Here is a 25,963-nt window from a genome sequence, read left to right on the forward strand (position 1 = left end):
CCTAGTGAGCTTATAGCCTGTTCAAAATATCTATAGACACAATGGGAAACACATACATGACCGATCTCATGTTAAATGGTGCTACGACCCAAGCATTGAATGGTACAACAAGGCTACCTGACCCCAGTAGGACATCAAGATTCAAGAGAGAAAGAATGGGTGACATTTCGGGTCGAGACCCTTCGTTGGACTGAAGAAGAGTCTTGACCCGAGATGTCACCCATTCCTTCTTTCCAGTGATGCTGCCTGTCCCGCTGAATTACTCCAGCATCTTGTGTCTATCTGCGGTTTAAACCAGCATCTGCAGTTCCTTCCTACACAAGAGTCAAGAGATATGGATAGGAAAGATTTAGAGGGATATGGACATAATGCAGGCAGATGGGATTACCATAGATGGGGCATCCTCATCCTTCTTGGACAAGTTCTTCCGAAAGGAATGTTTTCATGCTGTACAACTCTATGAGAGTGTTTCACATGTTCATAGAAACAGAATTAGGCCATTCGGCCCATTGTGTCTACTCCACCATTCAATCATGGTTGATCCATCTTTCCCTCATAACCCCATTCTCCTGTCTTACCCCCCCCCCCCATAACCCTCAACACCCTTATGCCCGTGTCCCACTTAGGAAACCTGAACGGAAACCTCTGGAGACTTTGCGCCCCACCCAAGGTTTCCGAGCGGTCCCTGGAGATTTTTGTTAGTCTCCCTAATGGTCGAAAGTGGTTCAAAACCGGCCGCGACTAGGTTGCCGTTTTAAACATCGGTAATTTTTTAGTCGAAGCCGGTTGCGATGCTAGTTGAAGGTGGTTGCCGGAGGTTGCAGGTGGTTGCCGGAGGTTGCAGGTAGTGGAAGGTAAGACCTCCCACTACCTGCAACCTCCGGCAACCATCTTCAAATAGTATCGCAACCGTGTTCGACTAAAAAACTACAGATTTTTAAAAACGGCAACCTATTTTTAATCGCGGCCGGTGTTGAATTTTTTGAAATAATCGCCGGAACATAGAAGAAGCGGAAACCACTTTCGACCATTAGGGAGACTGACAAAAAACTCCGGGAACCGCACGGAAACCTTGGGTGGGGCGCAAAGTCTCCAGAGGTTTCCGTTCAGGTTTCCTAACTGGGACAGGGGCATTACTAATCAAGAACCTATCAATCCCCGCTTTATGGAGGGTGGCGAGTCTGTGGAATTCATTGCCACAGACGGCTGTGGAGGCCAAGTCATTGGGTATTTTTAAGGTGGAGGTTGATAGATTCTTGATTTGTAAGGGTGTCAAAGGTTACAGGGATAAGGCAGGAGAATGGGGTTGAGAGGGAAAAATAGATCAGCCATGATCGAATGGCGGAGAAGACTCGATGGGCCGAATGGCCTAATTCTGCTCCAACGTCTTATGTATAAATCGAGGAAAATGTAGCCACTTGTAAACTTCAGAGGACAATTTGTGGATAAGTACAATTGTTTATAAACTTTAGGGTGTCAATTGGTGGGTGTTTGCAGCTACTTATATCAGCATCCAAACTCCTGAGGTTACATGCAACTGATCTAAGTCCATGCATTGTGATCCAGGAAGTATGAAGAGAGAGATTCAGTTCTTTGACTTATTAATAAGTTCCCACCTGGTAGCAGTCACAATCATTTTTCACAGTCAGTTCTGAATGAAGCTGTATGACGCAAGTATGAATAGCTATTGTTCCAAAAAGAAAACTTTAAGGAAGTACTCAGTAAAACTTTAATATTTTACCTCTCCATTCATTAAGAAAATGGCCGGGCGGATGGTGTTTAACAAAGCTCCTGATGGGCTCCAGCTGAACTTGTATCCAAGAGGGTTGTCAGAACATTCAGGAGCTGGGAGACCTCCACAGAAAGACTGATACGATTCTACCTGAGGGAAAAGAAGTCTTACAGTCATACAGTCTAACTTGCCCACATCGACCAACATATCCCATCTACACTAGTCCCACCTGCCCACATCAGCCCATGTCCATCTAAACACATCCTACCCTTGTACCGACGATAGACACATAAAGCTGGAGTAACTCAGTGGCATGAGGCAGCATCTCCGGAGAGAAGGAATGGGCGAGGTTTGGGGTCGAGACACTTCTTATTGCACCTGTCTAAATGTTTCTTAACCTTTACGACAGTACCTGCCTCAACTATTGTTCCTCTGGCAGCTGGTTCATTAAAGAAATATTCAATATGCAAAAGGTGTATTGGAAAGTCTCCCAACGCACAGAATGGATAACTTTAATGAACAGTTTTCTTCGAAAATGTTCAATTCACTGGAATTGGTATTTGAACGTTGGGATGGAAGGGGTTTAGAATGTGTGGTAGAGCAGAGAGACCTAGAGGTGTAGGTACAAAGTTCCATGAAGGTGGCAACACAAGGAGACAGATTGAGGAAGAAGGGAGATGGTATGCTTGTGCTCATCGGTCAGGGTATTAAGCATTGGAGTTTGACACCGTGAAGCCTGCGGTCTCCGATAAGAAGAGGCCGACTCGGGAGCTCCATGCTGCGGATGTGTTCCAATGCATCCCGACGCCGGAGTTTCGATCATCCCAACGCACGGGCTTCGGACATCGGACCGTCGACAGCGGAGGGTTCAACAGCTTCGACCACGGGTGAACAAACGAGGAAGATGATTGAACTTTATTACCTTCCATCAGTGAGGAATGTGGATTCCTGTTGGATGTTTAGGCTAAATTTTATTTTATGTGGCTGTGTGTCTTGTTGCTTTTTACTTAGTATGGCTGTATGGCAACTCAAATATCACTGTACCATAATTGGCACATGTGACAATAAATTTGGACGAACTTGAACTTGGGGGTGTGTCAAGTTATAGTTGTACAAGATGTTGATAAGGCCACATTACCTCAGTACCATGTACAGTTCTGGCCACCCTGCTCTTGGAAAGGGTGAAAAAAAAGATTTGTGGAAGGAACTGTGCCGCCCAGATCTGAAGCATTTGAGTTATAAGGAGAAAGTGGATAAGGTGGGTCTTTTCTCTCTGTGTAGGAAGGAACTGCAGATGCTAGTTTACAAAATGCTGGGGTAACTCAGTGGGACAGGCAGCATATCCGGAGAGAAGGAATGGGTGACGTTTCAGGGTTGTGACAGTCTGAAGAAGGGTCTTGACCTGAAACGTCGCAAACTCCTTCTCTCCAGAGATGCTGCCTGTTTCACTGAGTTACTCCAGCATTTTGCATCTCTCTTTTCTCTCTGTAGTGTAGAAGGCGGGGGAGGGGGGAGGGGGGGGATGACCTTATGGGGATATATAAAATGATGGGGGGCACAAATAAGGTGAACAGCCCCAGTCTCTATCCCTGGGTAGACAAGCCTAAAACTAGAGGGCATAGGTTGAAGGTGAGAGTGGAAAGATCTACAATGTACTCGAGGGGCAAGTGAAGTGGTTAAACAGGGTACAATGACCACATTTAAAATGCACTTGGACAGACACGTGGATGGGAAATATTTGGAGGGGCACGGAGCAAAGACAAGGGGGACTAGCTCGGTTGGGCGTCTTGGTCGGCATGGGGCAAAGAGCCTGTTCTTGTGCTGTAAAGCCCTCTGACTGGTAACTCGATTAACTGGTCTAAATGTAAAAGAGGGTGAAGAGTTATTGCGGAGATCGACAGCTTAAAACAATGGCACTCACTGTTGAACCTTGTTCCTTCGCTTCATCGATACGATTCATGGCCAGCATGTGGTCTAACCCCGGATCCAGACCAACCTCATTTAAAATTGTAATGCCTGCGTCCAATGCACTAAAGAGGAAAAGTGTAACAAAATGGCAGCAAGGGAATGTGCCAATACCGAACCACCAACACTTCTTCCCTACCACTACAAAAATGCAGAGAGGGCTCATCAAAATTCGTCAGTGGACAATGCCAGGCCATTTATGCACCGTTCAAGGATTAATATAAGCATCTTTAAAGAGGCGTCACGGGTAAATAGGGAGGTCAAAAAATGCTATTGGCACACTGGCCTTCATCAGTCAGAGAATGGAGCATAGAAACTGGAGGTAACGTGCCAGTTACATAAGACATTGGTCAGTATTTAGAGTATTGTCATCAGTTTTGGTCACCATGTATATGGTGCATCTACCATGATTATAGGAAAGATGGTGGGAAGCTGGAAAGGGTGCAGAGAAGAGTCAGGAGGATGTTGCCAGGACTCGAGGGCCTGAGCTGCAGGGAGAGGTTGAGCAGGCCAGGGGTTTATTCCTTGGAGGGCAGGAGGATTACGGATGATCATTTAGTGTACAAGCTCATGAGAGGAATAGATCGGGTAACTGCACTTAGAGTAGAGCAATCAAGAACCAAAGGATAGTGAGAGGTGGATATAGGCTTAAGGTGAGGGGTGAAAGATTTAATAGAAGGCTGAGGTGTAACTTTTACTCAAAGGGTGGTAGGTGTATGGAATGCGCTGCCAGAGGAGGTAGCTGAGGCAAGTACTATCGCAACGTTTAAGAAACATTTAGACAGATACATGGATAGGACAGGTTAAAAGGGATATGGGCCAAACGCAGGCAGGTGAGACTAGTGTAGATAGGACATGTTGGTCAGAGTGGGCAAGTGGGCTGAAGGGCCTGTTTCCACATTGTAAGACAGAGGCAGTAAACAGGCCCTTCGGTCCAACTTGCCCACACCGCCTACACGTCCCATCTACACCAGCCCCACCTGCCCGCGTTTGGCCCATATCCCTCTAAACCTATCCTATCCATGAACCTGTCTAAATGTTTCTTAAATGTATCGATAGTCCCTGCCTCAACTACCTCCTCCAGCAGCTCATTCCATACACCCACCATCCTTTGTGTAAAAGTTACCCCTCAGGTTCTTATTAAATCTTCTCCCCCCCCCCTCACCTTAAACCCATGCCCTCTGGTTCTTGATATATTGTTAAAAAGGCCTCACCTCAAAAGCTATCAGTGTTAAATTATTTATTCTGCCCTTCCCTTGCAATCCTCCAATGAAATAAAAATTGCTTCCTCTAGTTAATGACCGATTGTGCGGTGGATAATTCTGAATTTCATCACCACTTCCTGGCATGGAACGCTTGGGAATTTACAAAGACTAAAATAGCCCACTGTGTGAATTTTCAGGAAAGCAGTTAACTAAAAATTCAATGGCAGAGATCATCAAAGGAATATACAGAGCGTTTGACTGCACTGGGCCTGTACTCGCTGGAGTTTAGAAGGATGAGGGGGGGGGGGGGGGGGGGGGACCTCATTGAAACATACAGAATAGTGAAAGGCCTGAATAGAGTGGATGTGGAGAGGATGTTTCCACTAGTGGGAGAGTCTATGACCAGATAGACTCAGAATAAAAGGATAAGCCTTTAGAAACCTATAGGTTCCGTATAAACTTCAAACTACTCCTCCATGTCTACAAAGCCCTCAATGGGCTTGCCCCCACCTACATAAAAAGTCTTCTCACCCACCACTCCACCTCCAGGCCCCTCAGATCGGCCGACTTGGGGTTGCTGAATATCCCACGGTCTAGGCATAAGCTCAGGGGCGACCTCGCCTTTGCGGTTGCAGCCCCTAGACTGTGGAACAGCATCCCCCCTCCCCATCAGAACTGCCCCCTCCATCGACTCTTTTAATTCAAGACTAAAAACTCATCTATACTCCCAAGCCTTTCCTGACGTCCTCTGAGTGAGGGCTACATGTATATATGTATGTAGTCTGTTTTGTTTGTGCTATTCTTATAACAAATGTAAAGCACTTTGAACAACAAGAGTTGTTTTTTAAATGTGCTATATAAATAAATGTGACTTGACTTGACTTTAGAAAGGGGATGAAGAGGAATTTCTTTCGTCAGAGAGTGGTGAATTAGTGGAATTTATTGCCACAGAAAGCTGTGGAGGTCAAATCAATGGATATTTTTTTAAGGTAAAGATTGATAGGGGTTATGGGGAGAAGGCAGGGGAATGGGGTAGGGAGGGGAAGATAGGTCAGCCATGATTGAATGGTGGAGTAGACTTGATGGGTTGAATGGCTTAATTCTGCTCCTACCTCTTATGAACCTGGTAAATTCCACAAGGAATAATCAGCTCTCCCTGCAAAACCTACCTCTGGTGCATTTCCGTCATCTCGGGAGACTGGTAGCTTGCAGTCACCATGTTTACTTTTTGTTTGATGCATTCCTCCATCACCGTGGGATGAAACATACCTGGCAGCAAACTAAATAGGGATTAATAATAAACAAAGATCAGAATAATACGTTAGACCAAATACAATTGATAGCACTGGCTTAAGACCTTAGACCGACAGAGCAATGTGTTATGTATATTTCGCTTGGGTGGCTTACAACCCAGTGGCATGCACGTTGAATTCTCCAATATTAGGTAACTTCTACAAACACCTCCCTCCCTCCCCCTCCCCTCCCACCCTCCAGCCCCATTAAAGGTCCGTTAATCAGTTCCACAGTTCGCACCAATGTATCCCTCTTGAGCTCACAGCCGGCTCCACCCAACCAATCGGCCTATCAGGGAATTTGTTTAAGAAGGAACTGCAGATGCTGGAAAATCGAAGGTTGACAAAAGTGCTGGAGAAACTCAGCGGGTGCAGCAGCATCTATGGAGCGAAGGAAATAGGCAACGTTTCGGGCCGAAACCCTTCTTCAGACTGATCAGGCCTATCAGGGAACCTCCTTGCTAGAGGTCATCTGTTGCCACCCTCGATTTGTCCTGTTTTTTTTCCCCTCCCTTCCAGTTTCTCCCCCTCCCCGCCTAACTACAATCAGTCTGAAGAAGGGTCCCTATCCAATTCCTCCAGAGATGCATGTTCAAGGTGGAGAGGGCGCAGAGAAGATTTACGAGGATGTTGCCAGGACTCGAGGGTCTGAGCTACAGGGAGGGGTTGAGCAGGCTAGGGCTTTATTCCACGGAGCACAGGAGGATGAGGGGGGAGATCTTATCGTGGTGTACAAGAACATGAGAGGAATAGATCGGGTAAATACACAGAGAGGTTTACCAAGAGTAGGGGAACCAAGAATCAGAAAACATAGGTTTAAGATGAGAGGGGAAAGATTTAATAGGAACCTGAGGGGCAACTTTTTATACAAAGGATGGTAGATATATGGAACAAGCTGCCAGAAGAAGTAGGTGAGGCAGGCTTAGAAAAGAAAAATATTTTTTAAAAAAACATTTGGACATGTCCATGGATAGGACAGGTTTACGGGGATATGGGGCAAAACTAGGCAGGTGGGACTAGTGTAGATGGGACATGTTGGTCACCATGGGCAAGTTGGGCTGAAGGGCCTGTTTCCAAGCTGTATGACTATAATGTTGTGTTCACTCAAAAGTATTCTTGAAATGATTACCCGAAGGATTGAACTCCTCTCCTCAGCTGACAAGGTTAATGAGCAACTTGCAGGATAAGCCAAAACTGGAATTAATGGACACAAATTCACTGCCGAGTCAAAGTAAACTTCATACAAGTGGACAGAGTGTAATACTAAAGATAGACACAAAAAGCTGGAGTAACTCAGCGGGACTGGCAGCATCTCTGGAGAGAAGGAATGGGTGACGTTTCGGGTCGAGACCCTTCTTCAGACTGCAAGTCGGGGGAAGAGGGAGACACAAGAGATATGGAAGGGTTGGGTGTGAAAACCAGACATCAAAGGGGACGAAGCTCAAGAAAAATAAAGACTAGATCAATGTCGACAGGGGGGAGGTGACTACGAAGAATAGAAAGATAAAATTAGCATCTGCCGTTCTTTCCTACACAGGATGTGACTCCCACAAATCAATTCCACAGATCAATTTCCCTCCTGGGATAAATAAAGTTCGATCATATCGTATCGTAATGCTACCTGATTACAATGTCATGTGATTTGACCAGTTCGGAGAGTTTGCTACGGTCCTTCTGCACATCCAGTGTAACAGGAGTGGTGTGATTGTGGTTTGCAACCAGTTTTTCCATCTGGTCTGTCTGAATTGCAGCTGCACAACAACAACAAAAACCCAGATTAATCTTCAGATATTTCTTTGCTTCGGAAGGCATCCAACTATTGAAATAGCATTAAAACATTTTTTTTTTAAATTGCACTACTATGACTGTATGCACGTAAACAGATTTATTTATTGCTCATATTCTATGTCGCTCTTCTAGGGAGATGCTAAATGCATTTCGTTGTCTCTGTACTGTACACTGCACAATGACAATAAAGTTTGAATCTGAATTTGAAAAGTTTTGGTTACTGGCAGTCTCTCAAATAAAGCTGAGAGCTTAAAGGAATTTTCCTTTACAGTGGTGCAGTGGTAAAGTTGCTGCGTTTACCCAGCCAGCTTGGATAGAGTGGGTGCAGAGAGGATGTTTCCACTAGTGGGAGAGTCTAGGACCAGAGGTCATAGCCTCAGAATTGAAGGACGTTCTTTTAGAAAGGAGATGAGGAAGAATTTCAATAGTGGTGAATCTGTGGAATTATTTGCCACAGAAGGCTGAGGAGGCCAATTGATATTAAGGCAGAGATGGATAAATTCATGATAAGTGCGGGTGACAGGGTTTTGGGGAGAAGGCCGGAGAATAGGGTTTGGGCAGGGCGGAGAGATAGATCAGCCATGATTGAATGGCGGAGTCCACCTGATTGGCCAAATGGCCTCATTCTGCTCCGATCACTTATGAGCCGGGTTCGACCCCGATTATGGGTGCTGTCTGTATGGAGTTTGCCTGTTCTCCCCTGGGTGATTCCTGCCACACGTACATGTTTGTTGGCTAATTTGGCTTTGGCAAGTGTAAATTGTCCCTCGTGTGTATAGGATAGTGATGGTGTACAGGGATCGCTGTTCGGCACAGACTCAGTGGAACGAAGGGCCTGTTTCCACTCTGTATCTCTGCAGGAATTTCTTCAGTCAGAGGGTGGTGAATCTGTGGAATTCATTGCCACAGGCGGCTGTGGTGGCCAAGTCAATGGGTATTTTTTAAAGCGGAGACTGATGGATTCTTGATTAGTATGGGTGTTAAAAGTTACGGGGTGAAGGCAGGAGAATGGGGGTTGAGAGGGATAGATAGATCAGCCATGAATGAGAAGCAGAGTAGACCTGATGGATGGAATGGCCTAATTCTGCTCCTGTGAATTACGAGGTTATGAACATGTTTATCAAATTCAAGTTGGATGGTCCACCTTGCCTTTGTTGCCTTGTTCATCAGCTTTGGCTCAGTGACTGTACAGATTCTTTGTGGTCGCTTTGCGCAAGGGCTTGCAATTCAGAGTAGTTCTGAGCAAGCACAATATTTCTGAGAGATACGAACGTCAGATTTCTACAATTGAATGTATAGAGATTGCATGGCAATGCTCCTTGTAGACTGTAATGTATATAATGTAATTAGCATATGTTATGTCTTGTGCGAGGGGACGCATGCGCTGGAGGAGACTCATGGTGGCGTCCTGGAATAAAGAAGCTTGCTAGTTCACTCCTGTATCTGAGAGTTCTTTTGAGTCAGTTCCAAGTACCCAAAATACACTACAATTGGCGACGAGGATGGGATAAAGTTTGTGAACTCACCCACAGGACTGTTTTGCAACATGTAGGATTGTTTAACAGTTTAAACTGTAGATACGGAGTTGTGTCGCAGTTGTTTGCGAGCTGGACAAGAGAGGCCTGCAGATCCCTCTATGCCGGGGACTGCATTTAAAACATCAGCTGTACAAGTCGGCGAGTTTTGTCAGGCTATCTCTATGTTGTGTCTACGTGGCACGATGTCGTCCTTCGGATTGTTACTCATTTTAGACTGAGTTTTCCTTTTGTCAAATTCCTCAAGCTGAATAGTCTTTGTATATGTTTTCGGTGAATTGTTACACCAAAACACACAACAACAGCACGCAGAGGATAAAAGAACAGAAAAGGAAAGAAGAAGGATTGTCAGAAAAAAATAAGGTTGTGTTTGGAAACAAAGTGGAACGGCACCAAGCCAAAAGATTTGGCACCAAGCGGTTTTGGATTGGCGCCAAAGAAAAGAAAGGTCGGAACAGGAAGCAAGGAAAACAAGTGGGGCAGTAAGTAAGTGTCACCGAAGAAAGCAGCCAAAAGCTGGAAGCCTAACCAGCAGGACAGCGACGGTGTCAACTTACCTGGAACATTTTCCAGGGCTGTGCAGCCAAGGCAAAGGGGCAGAAGAGGCCCAGCAGCTGCCCCCGACTTCGGACGTTTTCCAGGGCTGTGTAGCCCACAGCCAAGCCCAGGAGCCGTCAACGACGTCGAGTGAGGGCCTAGTACCGGGTAGGTCACGGACAGGTCCAGTGAAGCCACCGACGAAACAGAGTCAGCCCGGCTGGGAGAAGAGTCAGCCCAGTCGAGTGAGAAGCGGCCCAGCAGCGAGAAAAAAAAGCCCGACCACGCGTGAGAAGCGGCCCGGCAGAGTAAAAGAAAACTGGCTTTTCAAATTGTAGGAAACATGCCCCAGTTAGATTATGGGAGTAATTTTGAGAAATGGACCAAAGTCTTGGAGGCTTGTTTCATTTCCAATGATATTGCTGCAGTGGAGAAGAAGAGAGCATGGTTCACATTAGGCTTAGGAAGAGAGGGTTATCAGACCTTACGCATGTTACTGCTGCCAGCAAAACCCACAGATAAAATGTATGAGGAGTGTAAGGAGGCTTTAATGGCTCATTTCTCGCCAAAACCTCCAAGGGTATCCAGAGGCAAGGAGCCTGAACTAAAGAGGGCAGAGAGTCTCTCAAAGGACCAAGGTCAAGTGCAAAAGGACAAAGGTCAAATGCAAAAGGACAAAGGTCAAGTGCAAAAGGACAAAGGTCAAGTGCAAAAGGACAACGGTCAAGTGCAAAAGGACAAAGGTCAAGTGCAAAAGGACAAAGGTCAAGTGCAAAAGGACAAAGTTCAAGTGCAAAATGACACAGGTCAAGTGCTAAGCGACAAAGGGCAAATGCAAAGTGGCAGAAGTCAAAGGCAAAGAGAAATTGCCATCCAAGGGGCAACCCTAGCTATTCAAGCTGCATTCAGGGGTATGAATGTACGGAGAGAGATCCGGAACAAACAGAAGGCAGCAACGGTAATACAAGCAGCATTTAGAAGGCACAGAGTATACCGTCAATACAAGGCAATGAGATTGGCAGCTATAATAGTACAAACCCATTATAGGGCACACCTTCAAATGGAAAGTGATCGCAAAACTTACATGAAGGTACGCAGAAGCGTTGTACTGCTTCAGGCAGCCTACCGTGGAATGCTTGTTCGAAGGCAACTGTGGGGCATGCATAAATCTGTCATACTGTCAAGGTCATACAGACTTATTATCAGATGTATAAACAGCGTCAGTATTTTAAGAAACTACGCTGGTCTTCCATTGCGGTACAGCAACGATACAGAGCATGCCAGATAAGAGATGTCCAAGTGAGACAGTATAGGAGTTTGAGGGAAGCAGTGATGTGTATTCAGGCCTTGTACCGCGGGATCAAAACCAGAGTATTGGTAGAGAAAACCAAGGCAGCACGCTGTATTTATTTAACCTTTATTTAACCAGGAGAAGTCTCATTGAGATTTAAAATCTCTTTTACAAGAGAGTCCTGGCCAAGACAGGCAGCAGCACAGTTCCGCACAACAGAGAACATATAAATAGAGTCACAGTTAGAACATCATCAAACAAAGCATGCACAGACAGAAGAGCCCGCTTCAACATCATTAAGAAGGGATTTAAATCTGTTTATAGAAACCAGCTCCTTAAGTCATTCATAAGAATGTGCATTACAAGAAAGCATTTCTTGATGCAAAAGGCGGCTGTAGTCACTCTGCAAGCTGCATACCGTGGTTACCGATTAAGGGTACGGTACCGAGCTATGCGACAAGCAGTCATTTCGATCCAGAGATGGTACAAAGCATGTAAAATAGGGCCTTCCCAGTTTGTGCAATATCAGTCAATGAGGGATGCAACTATTACCATTCAAACTGCCTACAAGAGTATGGTGGTTGAGCAAAAGAGAGCTACTGTAAAAGTGCAGTCAGTACTCCGTATGAGTTGGTATAGGAAAGACCTAAGGAGACAAATAGACGCACAACAGAAAAGGATGAAACGATACAAAAGGCTTAAACGATATAGGAAAGACTTCCTCAAACCGATTTATACAGCAGTTGTAGTGCAGTATCACTACCGTGCTTATGTAGTAAGAGAAATATACAGAGCGCAAATCAAAGCCACTGCTGTATTGTAAGGACAATATAGATCCTACTTCTTGATGAATAACCAGAAAGGTGATTTAAGAAGACAAATAGACGAACAGCAGAAAAGGCTTAAACGTTGGAAAGAACGGTTAAATCAATGTGTGACGATGAGCAAAAAGCTGTTAACAGAAAAGTCTAAAGAAGAGAGGCTGGTCGGTTGAGACAAAAGTATGCAGGACTGATTGTGATTAGGACACTTCAGTAAAGTCCAGCATGGAGCTTCCTTCACTGAGCAATGGACAAATGTTTATGCATTGCAGAATGTCATTATACACCAAGAGCAGATAAATACGTAGCGCCAAGAAATTGAGCGACAGAGAGCGACTGAAAAACGAAAACCTGCAGTCACGTGTCAGATCCCACCTACAAATAAGGAACAGAAACAGAGGAAATGTTAACTTTAGCAGAATATCAAGAACAGGAAGAAATCTGCAAATTAGATTAGGATATTTAAAAAGGGAAGAGGCAGAGATACAGGTAGAGCTAGAGTGATTAGAAAGATGAGTGGAATGAACAATTATAAGTGCTAAGTTTAGATACAGTTTACAGTTATGAGGATGTAATGTAAGATGACTGTAATAATATAATTTTGCAACTGTGTGTTAATCAATTATATTTAATGTACTAGAAATGGTGTTATTCGCCTCCAAGCTCAAGGGGGAGCAGTGTAATGTATATAATGTAATTAGCATATGTTATGTCTTGTGCGAGGGGACGCATGCGTTAGAGGAGACTCGTGGTGGCGTCCTGGAATAAAGAAGCATGCTAGTTTACTACTGTATCTGAGAGTTCTTTTGAGTCAGTTCCAAGTGCCCAAAATACACTACATAGACCACAAATGCCATTGAAACAATCTCATCATTAGCACCTGGCCTTTCTGTGAAATTGCTGCTGGGAAATCAGATGGCAAATTTCCAAAAGACTTCATATTGCACAAGCAATAGTTCAGTTTAAATTGGAGATACAGCCGGGTGCAGGCCCTTCGGCCCACCGGGTCCGTGCCGACCGACGATCCCCGCATGTTAACACTATCCTACACACACTATTTTTACATTTACCAAGCCAATTTACCTACATACCTGCACGTCTTTGGAGTGTGGGAGGATACTGAAGGTCTCGGAGGAAACCCACGCAGGTCACGGGGAGAACGTACAAACTCCGCACAGGCAATCGGGATCGAACCCGGGTCTCCGGCGCTGCAAGCGCTGTAAGGCGACAACTCTGCCGCTGCGCCACAGTGGCGCCAGTAGTTTAATTTAGTGGCAGATTTCCAAAATAGTTCATATTGCATAAGCAGTTCTGAACACTTACATAACCTTTCATGCAACAGTCCAATGCTTTTTTTTTTCTTCAGCTATTTGCATGTTTCTGGCTTAACTTGGAACACTAATCAAAAAGGCATTTCCTTAAAGCAACATTTGGGGCGGCACGGTGGTGCAGCGGTAGAGCTGCTGCCTTAAAGCGCTTTCCGCACCGGAGACCCAGCTTCGATCCCGACTACGGGTGCTGTCTGTACGTAGTTTGTGCGTTCTCTCCGTGACTGCATGGGCTTTCGCCGAGATCTTCAGTTTCCTCCCACACTCCAAAGACGTACAGGTTTGTAGGTTAATTGGCTTGGTATACATGTAACATTGTCGTGTGTGTGTGTGTGTGTGTGTGTGTGTGTGTGTGTGTGTGTGTGTGTGTGTGTGTGTGTGTGTGTGTGTGTGTGTGTGTGTGTGTGCGTGTGCGTTGGATAGTGTTGATGTGCAGCGAGTGTGTGTGTGTGTGTGTGTGTGTGTGTATGCGTGTGCGTTGGATAGTGTTGATGTGCAGTGCGTGTGTGTGTGTGTGTGTGTGTGTGTGTGTGTGTGTGTGTGCGTGTGCGTTGGATAGTGTTGATGTGCAGTGTGTGTGTGTGTGTGTGTGTGTGTGTGTGTGTGTGTGTGTGTGTGTGTGTGTGTGTGTGTGTGTGTGTGTGTGTGTGTGAGTGTGTGTTAGTGTTGATGTACGGAGGTCGCCGGTCGGTCGGCCTCAGGGGGCCGAAGGGCCTGTTTCCGCACTGCATCTTTAAACTAAACTAAACATTTATGTTGCTACAACTTAACTATATATATATATATATATATATATATATATATATATATATATATATATATATATATATATATATATATAATCAGGCAAAAGCTACAATAAGAGGCCTGATTTGGAATTTACTGGGTAAGGGCAGAAAATAGTGGCTTACCGACAGTCACCTCTATATCAGTGTCGCGGGTGAAATACTCCAGGACTGGCGCAGACACATAACCGGCACCAAGCAACAGCACTCGCCCTTTTGGACTCATCGTCCGAATCTGAGCAGATTCCCTGTGAAAATGGACGTTACAGTTAAGCCTCAGTCGACTCGAAGCATATTCTTTATAAAAACACATGGAAAAAGTGGAAATAAAATGTGCAGCACGCTGGCGCAGCTGATAGAGATGCTGCCCTACAACGCCAGACACCCGGGTTCGATCCTGACCTCGGGTGCTGTCTGTGTGGAGTTTGCACGTTCTCCCTTGGGTTTCCTCCAGTTTCCTCCCATGTACCAAAGACGAGTGGGTGTGCAGGTTAATTGGCCCTCTGTAAATCGCCCTCAAAAGTGTCGGGAGTGGATGCGAAAGTGGGACAACATAGAACTAGTATGAACAGGTGAGCGATGGTGGGCATGGACTCGGTGGGCCGAAGGGCCTCTAAACTACAAATGACCATAGAAATACCAACCGTTGAAATTCTGATTCTAAAATTAAACATTGCAGCATCACAGAGGCTGGTGGGTGTATGGAACGAGCTGCCAGAGGAGGTAGTTGCTGCAGGTACTATAACAGCATTTGAAGGACATTTGGGCGGGTACATCCACAGGAAAGGTTTTGGAGAGAACTGCAGATGCTGGTTTATACCAAAGATGGACACAAAGTGCTGGAGTAACTCAGCGGGTCAGGCAGCATCTCTGGAGAAAAAGGAACAGGTGACGTTTCGGGTCGGGACCCTTCTTCAGACAGGGGAGGCTTTTCTCCAGAGATGTTGCTTGACTCCAGCAGTTTGCACCTATCTAAGGCCAACACACTCACACAGTCATGCATTGCTCTCTTATCCAGATCTCGCTACCCCTCTCTCCCTCCCAACCTCTCTCTCCTTCACTACCTGCCGCTTTTCCCCTCCCTACCCCTTTCTCTGTCTTCCTACCTGCTTCTCTCCCTCCCGACCTACTTTAGCTATCTACCTCTCCCTCTCCCTCCCTACTTAACCTCCTCTCCCTACCTACCCACCCCTTGTCTCTATTTACCTCTCCATTTACCTCTGTAACGCTATAATTACCCTTTGCAGAGCTGAATCCACTTCTTTTCTTGTTCCTGGAAAAGATCTCAAAGCGTTGGCCAGGGTACAAGGTATAATACCTTTCACGTCAGGTCCAGCTGCCAGTGTCTCTCCAGCCCCGGAAATCAATCTGCACACGCAGCATAAAACCTGAAGGCAGGCTGATCCATAAACCGAGCACCCGTGTCCACGCAAGCGCAGGCAACGCTCCTCACACAAATAGATCAGGAGTTCACCTAAATCTCCACCCACAATAAATGAACATTGGCCTCAGATCTCTGATCATTAAAACATGTTCTTCCACTTCGTCAGAGTCATAGTCATACAGCGTGGAAACAGGCCCTTCAGCCCAACTTGCTCACAACGGCCAACATGTCCCATCTACATTAGTCCCACCTGCCTGCGTTTGGCCCATTTCCCTCCAAAACCTGTCCTATCCACGCACCTGTCTAAACGTTTCTTCAACGTTGCGATAGTCCCTGCCACAACAAACTCCTTTCAACACCCACCACCCTTTGTGTGATAAAGATACCCCTCAGATTCCTATTAAATCTTTTCCCCCTTCAACTTACAGTTTAAGCCCAGCACACCGTTCTTGAAAGTTAAAGTTTAACCTGTGTTTCTGTGGTGGTGTACAGATCCAAAGTGACTTTTGCCACAACACCATTCATTAGACTTTCGGGATACAGTGCAGAAACAGGCCCTTCGGCCCACCGAGTTCGGACCGAATGCGATCAGCCCGTACACTAGCACTATCCTGCACACTAGGGACAATTTACAATTTTACCAAAGCCAATTGTCCTGTATGTTTTGGAGTGTGGGAAGAAACCGGAGCACCCGGAGAAAACCCACACGTTCACAGGGACAACGTGCAAACTCCATACGGACACACCCGCAGTCTCTGGCACTGTGAGGCAGCAACTCCACCACTGCACCACCGTGCCACTTGAAACTCAGCAGGTCAGGCAGCATCTGTGGAGGGAATCGACAGTCTGAAGAACGGTCTTGATCTAAAAAGTAATCTTTCCCTGATTCGCTGATTTCTTCCAGCACTTTGATTTTTGCTCAAGATCACAGCTGGAAGATGTACAGGTTTGTAGGTTCTCAAATTCACAAATTATAAGGGTAGAATTAGGCCATTCGGCCCATCGAGTCCACTCCGCCATTCAATCATGGTTGATCTCTGCCTCCTAATCCCATTTTCCTGCCTTCTCCCCTTAACCCTTGACACCCGTTCTAATCAAGAACTTGTCTATCTCTGCCTTAAAAATATCCACTGACATGGCCTCTTCAGCCCTCTATGGCAATGAGTTCCACAGATTAACTACCCACTTTCTAACAGAGTTTCTCCTCACCTCCTTTCTAAAGGGCACCCTGTAATTCTAATTGATAGGCTTCAGGTTAAAGACTTTAAAGGTTAATTGGCTTCAGTGAAATTGTCGTAAGTGTGTAGGATAATGTTAGTGTACGGGGTGATCGCTGGTTGACATTGACCCGGTGGGCTGAAGGGCCTGTTTCTGTGCTGTATCTCTAAAGACTTAAAGACTAAGAATACCTTCTTCCCCGCTGTTATCAGACTTGAATGGACCTCTCATCTGCCAATCTTCCAACCTACCACATTGCATCCTTAAACTTTATTTATCTGCATTTTCTCTGAAGCTGCAACACTATACTCTGCACGGTCTACTTTCACGACTTGATGTACTCGGGTATGGCATCATTTGCCTGGATGGCGTGCAAACATATTTCTCTACTGCATCACAGTTTATGCGCACAGTTGCAGAGCGGGTAGAGCTATCGCCTCTCAGCACCAGAGACGCGGGTTCGATCCTGAACTCTGGGAGTTTGTGCATTTTCCATGACCGCAAAGATTTCCTCTAGATGCTCCGGTTTCTACCCATGTTCCAAAGATGTGCGTGCTTATAGGCTCTTAAAGATAGCAGAGTCAGGGGATGTGGAGAGGGCAGGAACGGGGTACTGATTGTGGATGATCAGCCATGATCACATTGAATGGTGGGGCTGGCTCGAAGGGTTAAAAATGGCCTACTCCTGCACATATTGTCTATTGCTCCCAATGGCTGCCGGAGGAGGTAGTTGCGGCAGGGACTATCGCAACGTTGAAGAGACGTTTAGACAGGTATGTGGATAGAACTAGCGTGAATGGTTAAATTGATTATTTGGCATGGACCCAGTGGGCCAAAGGGTTTGTTTCCATGCCTTATCTCTAAACTAAAATAAACTAAAGGTGACAATAAACACTAATACCTAAACCATATATTATTCCTTCAGGTGCCTTGACACCCGCTTCGTGAGTCTGAAGAAGGGTGTCGACTCGAAACGTCACCCATTCCTTCTCTCCACAGATGCCGCCTGTCCCGCTGAGTTACTCCAGCATTTTGTGTCTATCGTCCATTTTACAAAACCTGGCAGGCTTCTACAAAGATTAAAATTCAAACGTCGAGAAATTTAATACCACGCTGGTATTTTTGGCAGCATTATGCAATTGAAAATTAATTTTCTCCTCCTCCCCCATCTAGCGTGAAACTCTGTGAAGGTCATTTCAAGGTCATCCCTTAGAACATTAGCCTGGATGGCTTTGTGAACTTTTTCAACTTTGTGAGCCTGATATGATTTCCTTATCAGTTGCAAATGGTATGATGTGTTTCCCTGTACAACAGCTCTTTTCGAATAGTGAAAGGCCTGGATAAAGTGGATGTGGAGTGGATGTTTCCACTAGTGGGATCAGAGGTCACAGCCTCAGATTAAATGACAGTTCTTTAATGGCCTGTCCCACCAGCATGCGATTGCATGCGTCTAGTGCGACCAAACGGAATCGGAGTTCGCGCTAAGTTCGCGGTAAGTACGCTCGTGATGTAATTTACGTCAAACTCACCAATCAGCTGGGCAGGAGGCGGGCTGACTGAATTTGGACGTCTCACAGCGTCGGGTGTGAAGTCATCGCGCAACGCCACGCGCTAGGCGTACGCCGTCAAGACGCTGCGTACGACGTCAAGGCGCCGCGTACGACGTCGAGACTGTGTACGTCCGTCGAGACGCTGCGTACACCCTCAATGCGCCTGCGAGCCGACAGGTTGGTGCGCGGAATTTTCGAACAGTGCAAGATTTTTGGAGCCCCGCGCGATGTCGGGACCAGCCCCGCACAACTCCTTATGCCTCCGCCGATCAAAGTGGGACCGGCCCCGCGAGGCCATACGCCTCAAGCGACCACGTCTGGTCATGCTAGACGCATGCTATCGCATGCTGGTGCAACAGGCCTATTAGGAAGGAGAGGGGGAGGAATATCTTTATTCAGAGGGTGGTGAATCTGTGGAATTCATTGCCACAGAAGGATGTGGAGACCAGGCAGAGTTAGATAGATCCTTGTTTACTTCGGGCGTCACGAGTTATGGGGAGAAGGCAGGAGAATGGGGTTGATAGGGAAAGACAGATCAGCCCTGATGAGTTGAATGGCCTAATTCTGCTCCTATCACTTTGAGAACTCATGAACCACAGCCAGTACCTTTAATCAAGTTGCTAGGGGAGTGCCTGCAGTTTGGCGATCCCGGGATCTTGAGGCACTTTGCGAAGCACGGGACCCGAGAGCCTCTAGACTGAAGATAGACTCAAAAAGCTGGATTAACTCAGCGGTTCAGGCAGCACCTTTGGAGAATATAAATAGGTGGCGTTTCGGGCCGAGACACTTCTTCAGACTGAGAGTCAGGGGGAGGGAAACTGGAGGTATGAAAAGGTGCAGAACAAATCAGAGCTGACTCAGGAAAGGTGGAGCCCACAATGACCTCATCGTCTTCTAGCCCCGAAAGGAAAAATAAAATGGTGGCCACGGTGGCGCAGTGGTAGAGTTGTTGCCTTACAGCGCTTGCAGCGTCGGAGACCCGGGTTCGATCCCGACTATAGGTGCTGTCTGTACTGAATTTGTGCGTTCTCCCAGTGACCTGCGTGTGTTTTAACCGAGATCTTTGGTTTCCTCCCACTCTCCAAAGACGTCCAGGTATGTAGGTTAATTGGCTTGGTGTATGTGTAAATTGTCCATAGTGTGTGTAGAATAGTGTTAATGTGTGGGGATCGCTGGTCGGTGCGGACTCGGTGGGCCGAAGGGCCTGTTTCCGCGCTGTATCTCGAATCTAAACAAAAACTAAACAGAATAATAGCCTTCTGTCACTCTGATCTCTCACTTCCTGATCTGAGGCTCCAAATTATCTGCTGTTCCCATCCCTATCCCACTGGAAACTGAGGGATAGAGGTGGGAATGGCAGGCAATAAATGTCAAATTCCCTCCCCCGACCCTAGTATCTCACTCCCAATCACCACAAACCACTAAAGGACACAAGGTGCTGGGGTAACTCAGCGGGTCAGGCAACATCCCTGGAGAACATGGGTTGGTCGGGGATACTCTTCAGATATGCTGCCTGACCTGCTGAGTTACTCCAGCACTTTTGAGTCTTTTTGTGTAAACCAACATTTGCAGTTCTTTATTTCTACACTACAAACTACATTAAGACTCCTTTCCTATTAAACTGAGTGTCAACAGCCAATCTTTATTGTAAACCAGCACTTGCAGTTCCTTATGTCTAGAAAATTGTGTTGTGCTTGCTTAAGCTCGAATTCCACAGGGCTGCTGCCTCTTGTTCCCGGAAACATCTTCCCGATGTTGGAGGAGTCCAGAAGCAGGGGCCACAGTTTAAGAATAGGGGTAAGCCATTTAGAACAGAGATGAGGAAACACCTTTTCTCACAGAGAGTGGTGAGTCTGTGGAATTCTTTGCCGCAGAGGAGGCCGGTTCTCTGGATGCTTTCAAAAGAGAGTTAGATAAAGTTCTTAAAGATAGTGGAGTCAAGGGATATGGGGAGAACGCAGGAACGGGGTACTGATTGTGGATGATCAGCCATTGAATGGTGGTGCTGGCTCAAAGGGTTGAATGGCCTACTCCTGCACCTATTGTCTATTGTCTATTGTTACTAAGGATTCTGTGGAATTCTTTGCCACAGAAAGCTGTGGAGGCTGTCAGTAGAAAATTTTAAGGCAGAGATAGATAGATTCTTGATTAGTATGGGTGTCAGAGGTTATGGGGAGAAGGCAGGAGAATGGAGAGAATGGAGGGAGAGATAGATCAGCCATGATTGAATGGTGGAGCAGACTTGATGGGTAAAACGGCCTAACTTTACTCCCATCCCTTATGACCTGATGATCTAAACGGTGATCTTTGCTGGACGTGAGTGTGTTATGGTCAGGATCTGACTACATTTGCAGGGTCTGAACCCACTGAGTTGAACAACCTTGTGACACTTGCTCTCTTGGCTTATCTGTAAGCTATGGCCAACCAGAGAGTTACACTTTTGACCAGATTCAAATCGCTTCAATAATTTGTAAACAATCCGATTTAAACTAATTCTTCTCTACTGAAATAATCCAGTTTTTGAGTTTAGTTTATCTTAGTGATACAGTGTGGAAACATCGAGTCCGCGTCGACCAGCGATCGCCCCGTGCACTAGTTCTATTCTACACACGAGGGACAATTTACAGAAGCCAACTAACTTACAAACCAGCACGCGTTTGGGATGTGGGAGGAAACTGGAGCACCCGGAGAAAACCCACATGGGTCACGGGCAGGACGAACAAACTCCGTATAGAGAGCACCCGAGGTTTGGATTGAACGCAGGTCTCTGGCCCTGCAATGCAGCAACTCTACCGCTGCACCACAGTGCTGCCATGGACCTATTACCAGTATCCAATTTGAGGGCCACAGTGGGAGGCATGGTGGCGCAGCGGTAGAGTTGCTGCTTTACAGCGCCAGAAACCTGGGTTTGATACTGACTACGAGTGCTGTCTGTACGGAGTTTGTCCATTCTCCCCGTGACCGCGTTGGTTTTCTCCAGAAATATCCACTTTCTTCCCACACTCCAAAGACATGCAGGTTTGTAGGTTAATTGGCTTGGTATAAATGTCAATTGTCGCTAGTGTGTGTAGGATAGTGTTAGTGCGCGGGGATCGCAGGTCAGCGCAGACTGGGTGGGCCGAAGGGCCTGTTTCCATGCTGTATCTTTAAACTAAACTAAACAGGGTAACTGAAGAAGGGTCTTGACCCGAAATGCCATTCCTTCCTAAACAGTGCAAGAATGCAGCAGCTCAGTTATCTGAAGGGCCTGTCCCATTTGGGCGTCATTTGCGCGTAATTTACGCGACATCATTTACGCGTCACGATACACGACGCGCGCATTGTGCCGCGCACGTGATGCGCGCATGGTGCGTGGTGACGTAGGCAGTGTCGGGCGCGGTGCCTCAGGATTTTGGGATGTACAAAATCTTCGCGCGCCATCTGCGTGACTCGCAAATGACGCCCAGGTGGGACAGGCCCTTAAGTGTCCCATTGTATAATGATGTCTTCAGACACACAAAGAGTATAAACTACAATGACATACCTTTTCCCCCTCATCTTTTGTATGTACTTGAACTTGGGAGTCAGTGCGCCATTGGACGCGATTACAGCCTAGGGATAACAACAATGAAATGGAAACATACATTTACATGTAACAGAGGCTGCATTAGTCTGTAAAATTTGCATGTTCCCCGAAGGCCAAGGATTAAAACCACACTTACATTCCGGGTGACTGGGGTAAAACTACTCTCCTTTTCAAAGGGTTGGGTTGCATCCGAAGCCAGCTGCAAAGTGGGAGAGAAAGGTGTGAAATCATTCATGTTCATGTTATAGCAGCAGAATTAGGCCATTCGGCCCATCATGTCTACTCCGCCGTTCAATCATGGCTGAACTATCTTTCCCTCTCAACCCCTTTCTCCCCATAACCCCTGACACCCGTATCAATCAAGAATCTGTCAAACTGCGCCTTAATAATACCCAGTGATTAAGTCTCCATAGCCGTCTGTGGCAATGAATTCCACAGATTCACCACCCGCTGACTAAAGAAATTCCTCATCTCCTACTTCAGTTATTTATTCCAACATGAATATTTCTTAGAATTCAGACCACGGAAGCATTATTTTTTTTTCCCCAGCAGCTCTAATCCAAATGGAAACATCGAATTTAAGTACTTAAATCAGCGATAAAAGCACAAGCCACTAGTAGACACAAAATGCTGGAGTAAATCAGCGGGTCAGGCAGCATCTCTGGAGAACATGGATAGGTGACGTTTCGGGTCATAGAATCATAGAATCATAGAAAGTAGGTGCGAGAGTAGACCACCAGGTCCGTCGAGCCCGCACCGCCATTCGCTCATGGCTGAACACTAAACAGACACCCTTACCCACAAACAGTAGACACAAGACACAGAACACAAGACACTACCCTCCCCTTTATACCGCTATCTCCCCTCTCCACCCCAAGAACCGCGTGATCTCCTGGGGGAGGCAAAAAACCGGATAAAAACCCAGGTCCAATTCGGGAAAAAAATCCGGGAAATTCCTCTCCGACCCCAATCCAGGCGATCGACACTTGTCCAGGAGATCACACAGGTCTTACTATACTAACCATACCTAGGTCCATATCCCTGCCCTCTCCCCGTAGCCCCTTATCCCCTTGGCAGCTAAAAAACCATCTATTTTAGATTTAAATATATTTAATGTTTCTGCTTCCACTGCTCCCTGGGGCAGTGAATTCCATAAATTAACCACCCTCTGGGTGAAGAAGTTCTTCCTCATCTCAGTTTTAAAAGAGCCCCCCCTTATTCTGCAACTATGTCCCCTAGTTCTAGTTTCCCCGATCATTGGGAACATCCTCGGTGCATCCACCCGATCAAGGCCCCTCACGATCTTATATGTTTCAATGAGATCGCCTCTCATTCTTCTAAACTCCAAAGAGTAGAGTTCCAGCCTACTTAACCTTTCCTCATATGTCAATCCCCTCATTGCAGGAATTTGTCGGGACCCTTCTTCAGACTGTACTTGCCGAGTTACTCCAGCACTTTTGGTCTATCTTTGGTATAAAGCAGCACCTGCAATTCATTGTTATTACACACTAGCCACGTTAGTAAAAGGTGCCCGATAGATATTAAGCTTTTCAAGGTAATTTTAATATACAAATTGTTCCCCTTTTTGCAGGCAAAAGAAAAACTCAAACTATGGAAGCTATGCAAAATATGCAAAACGAGGCATTTGTAACAGTGATCCTTGAAAGTGTGTACCACCAGATTCAGGAAAAGCTTCCCCCTTTATATGCTTATTTATGTATGTATACATATATATATATATATATATATATTCAATGATATATGGACACACTGATCTGTTCTGTATTTATTTATGCCTACAATATTCTGTTGTGCTGAAGCAAAGCAAGAATTTCATTGTCCTATCAGGGACACGTGACAATAAACTTTCTTGACTCGACTCCCTGCTGTTATCAGACTATTGAATGGACCTCTGATAAGGTGAGGATGTAGTCCCAATCTCCCACTCTACCTCATTGTGGCTACTGCACTTTTCTTTATTCTGCATTTTCTCCAACACCCTATCTTCCAATGTATCCCTGCTCTTGATACACTACCAATGCACGTGTGTATGCTAAGTGTCGGCTGGTTTAGTTTAGTTTATTGTCACGTGTACCAAGGTACAGTGAAAAGATTCTGTTCAATGCTAACAGGACAGCAGAAAGGCAATGCATGATTACAATCAAGCCATTTACAGTGTTCAGAAACACTGTATCTATATTAGCACACAAGCAGGTAAAGGACTTGGTCAATAGACAATAGGTGCAGGAGTAGGCCATTCGGCCCTTCGAGCCAACACCGCAATTCAATGTGATCATGGCTGATCATCCCCAATCAGTACCCCGTTCCTGCCTTCTCCCCATATCCCCTGACTCCACTATCCTTATCTAACCCTCTCTTGAAAGCATCCAGAGAATTGGCCTCCACTACCTTCTGAGGCAGCGAATTCCACAGATTCACAACTCTCTGTATGAAAAAAGTGTTTCCTCATCTCCGTTCTAAATGGCTTACCCCTTATTCTTAAACTGTTGCCCCTGGTTCTGGACTCCCCCAACATCGGGAACTTGTTTCCTGCCTCTAGCGTGTGGGAGAACTGGGAATGGGGAGGGGGATGGAGAGAGAGGGAAAGCAAGGGTTACTTGAAGTTAGAGAAGTCAATGTTCATACCACTGGAGTGTAAGATGCCCAAGCGAAATATGAGGTGCTTTTCCTCCAATTTGCGCTGGGCCTCACTCTGACAATGGAGGAGGCCCAGGACTGAATGGTCAGTGTGGAATGGGAGGGGGAGTTAAAGTGTTGAGCAACCGGGAGATCAGGTAGGTTTAGGCGGACTGAGCGGAGGTGTTCAGCGAAACCATCGCCGAGCCTGCTCTTGGTCTCGCCGATGTATAGGAGTCCAAGTGGATACAGTAGATAAGGTTGGAGGAGGTGCAAGTGAACCTCTCCCTCGACGTCTTTTCATTGTCAGAGTGAGGCCCAGCGCAAGTTGGAGGCTTGGTGCCTTAAGGCTTAAATATTTCACGGACTCCAAATCTTACCATCTCCCATAAATACGGGCAAAGCTTGTCTCCAAAATATTCGGTGGCCTCGATTGGAAGCTGAGCAGGCAGGTTATCAATTGAACACATCAGGATCCCATTGCCTTCCAAGCTGTAATGATAGAGAATTACTCAAACAGTGACAAGGCCAGACTTGCAATGGGACTGCTCTTGCTTCACAGAACAACTGCGGGATTTTGGGCTGATATCCCAATGTAGGCACTTGGTTTTGGGGGATTTATCCCTCTCAAAAGCACAATAAAGAAATAATAGAGTTGCCCAGCGTCTTTTCCATCTGTTCACTTTAGTTTCGTTTCCTTTAGAGATAAAGCGCGGAAACAGGCCCTTCGAACCACCAAGTCCGGGCCGACCAGCCATTCCTGCACAGTGACACAATTCTACACACACCAGGGACAATTTACTATTTTACCAAGCCAATTGGCCTACAAACCTGTATGTCTTCGGAGTGTGGGAAGAAACCGGAGCTCCCGGGGAAAACCCACGCAGGTCACGCACGGGGAGAACGTACACACTCTGTACAGACAGCACCCGTGGTCAGGATTGAACCCGGGTCCCTGGCGCTGTAAGGCAACAACAGTACCGCTGCACCACCGTGCCGCCAGTTCATGTGTGAATGGTGCCTTCCTCTTATAGAAGTGGCTAGCTGGGACATCCTGGCCTGCCCTGCCCGCCCGCTTTCTATACAACACTCTCGCTCTCTTATAAATTCATAAGTTCTAGGGGCAGAATTAGGCCACTTGGTCCATCAAGTCTACTCCGCCGTTCAATCATGGCTGATCTATCTGCCCCTCACAATCTCTTGCCTTCTCCCCATAACCCCGGACTAATCAAGAATCTGTCAATCTCCACTTTAAAAATATCCATTGACTTGGCCCCCACTGCCTTCTGTGGCAAAGAATTCCACAGATTCACCTCCCACCGAATAAAGA

General features: G+C 46.2%; 1 protein-coding gene across 2 annotated transcripts in view; it reads right to left on the minus strand.

Annotated features, from left to right (window-relative positions):
* The window catches only part of aass (aminoadipate-semialdehyde synthase), a 64,054-nt gene that overhangs the window by 10,469 nt on the left and 27,622 nt on the right, over positions 1-25,963 (minus strand). For both annotated transcript variants that reach the window (XM_033037619.1, XM_033037620.1), the window contains 8 exons: positions 25,014-25,125; positions 22,133-22,195; positions 21,955-22,022; positions 14,406-14,527; positions 7,816-7,945; positions 6,072-6,182; positions 3,654-3,762; positions 1,742-1,882 (listed from right to left, as the gene is read on the minus strand). In XM_033037619.1, the coding sequence (XP_032893510.1) occupies positions 1,742-1,882; positions 3,654-3,762; positions 6,072-6,182; positions 7,816-7,945; positions 14,406-14,527; positions 21,955-22,022; positions 22,133-22,195; positions 25,014-25,125 (856 nt within the window). The remainder of the gene's footprint in view (positions 1-1,741; positions 1,883-3,653; positions 3,763-6,071; positions 6,183-7,815; positions 7,946-14,405; positions 14,528-21,954; positions 22,023-22,132; positions 22,196-25,013; positions 25,126-25,963) is intronic.

Source organism: Amblyraja radiata, chromosome 19 (genome assembly GCF_010909765.2).
Source record: "Amblyraja radiata isolate CabotCenter1 chromosome 19, sAmbRad1.1.pri, whole genome shotgun sequence".
NCBI classification, from domain to species: Eukaryota; Metazoa; Chordata; class Chondrichthyes; order Rajiformes; family Rajidae; genus Amblyraja; species Amblyraja radiata.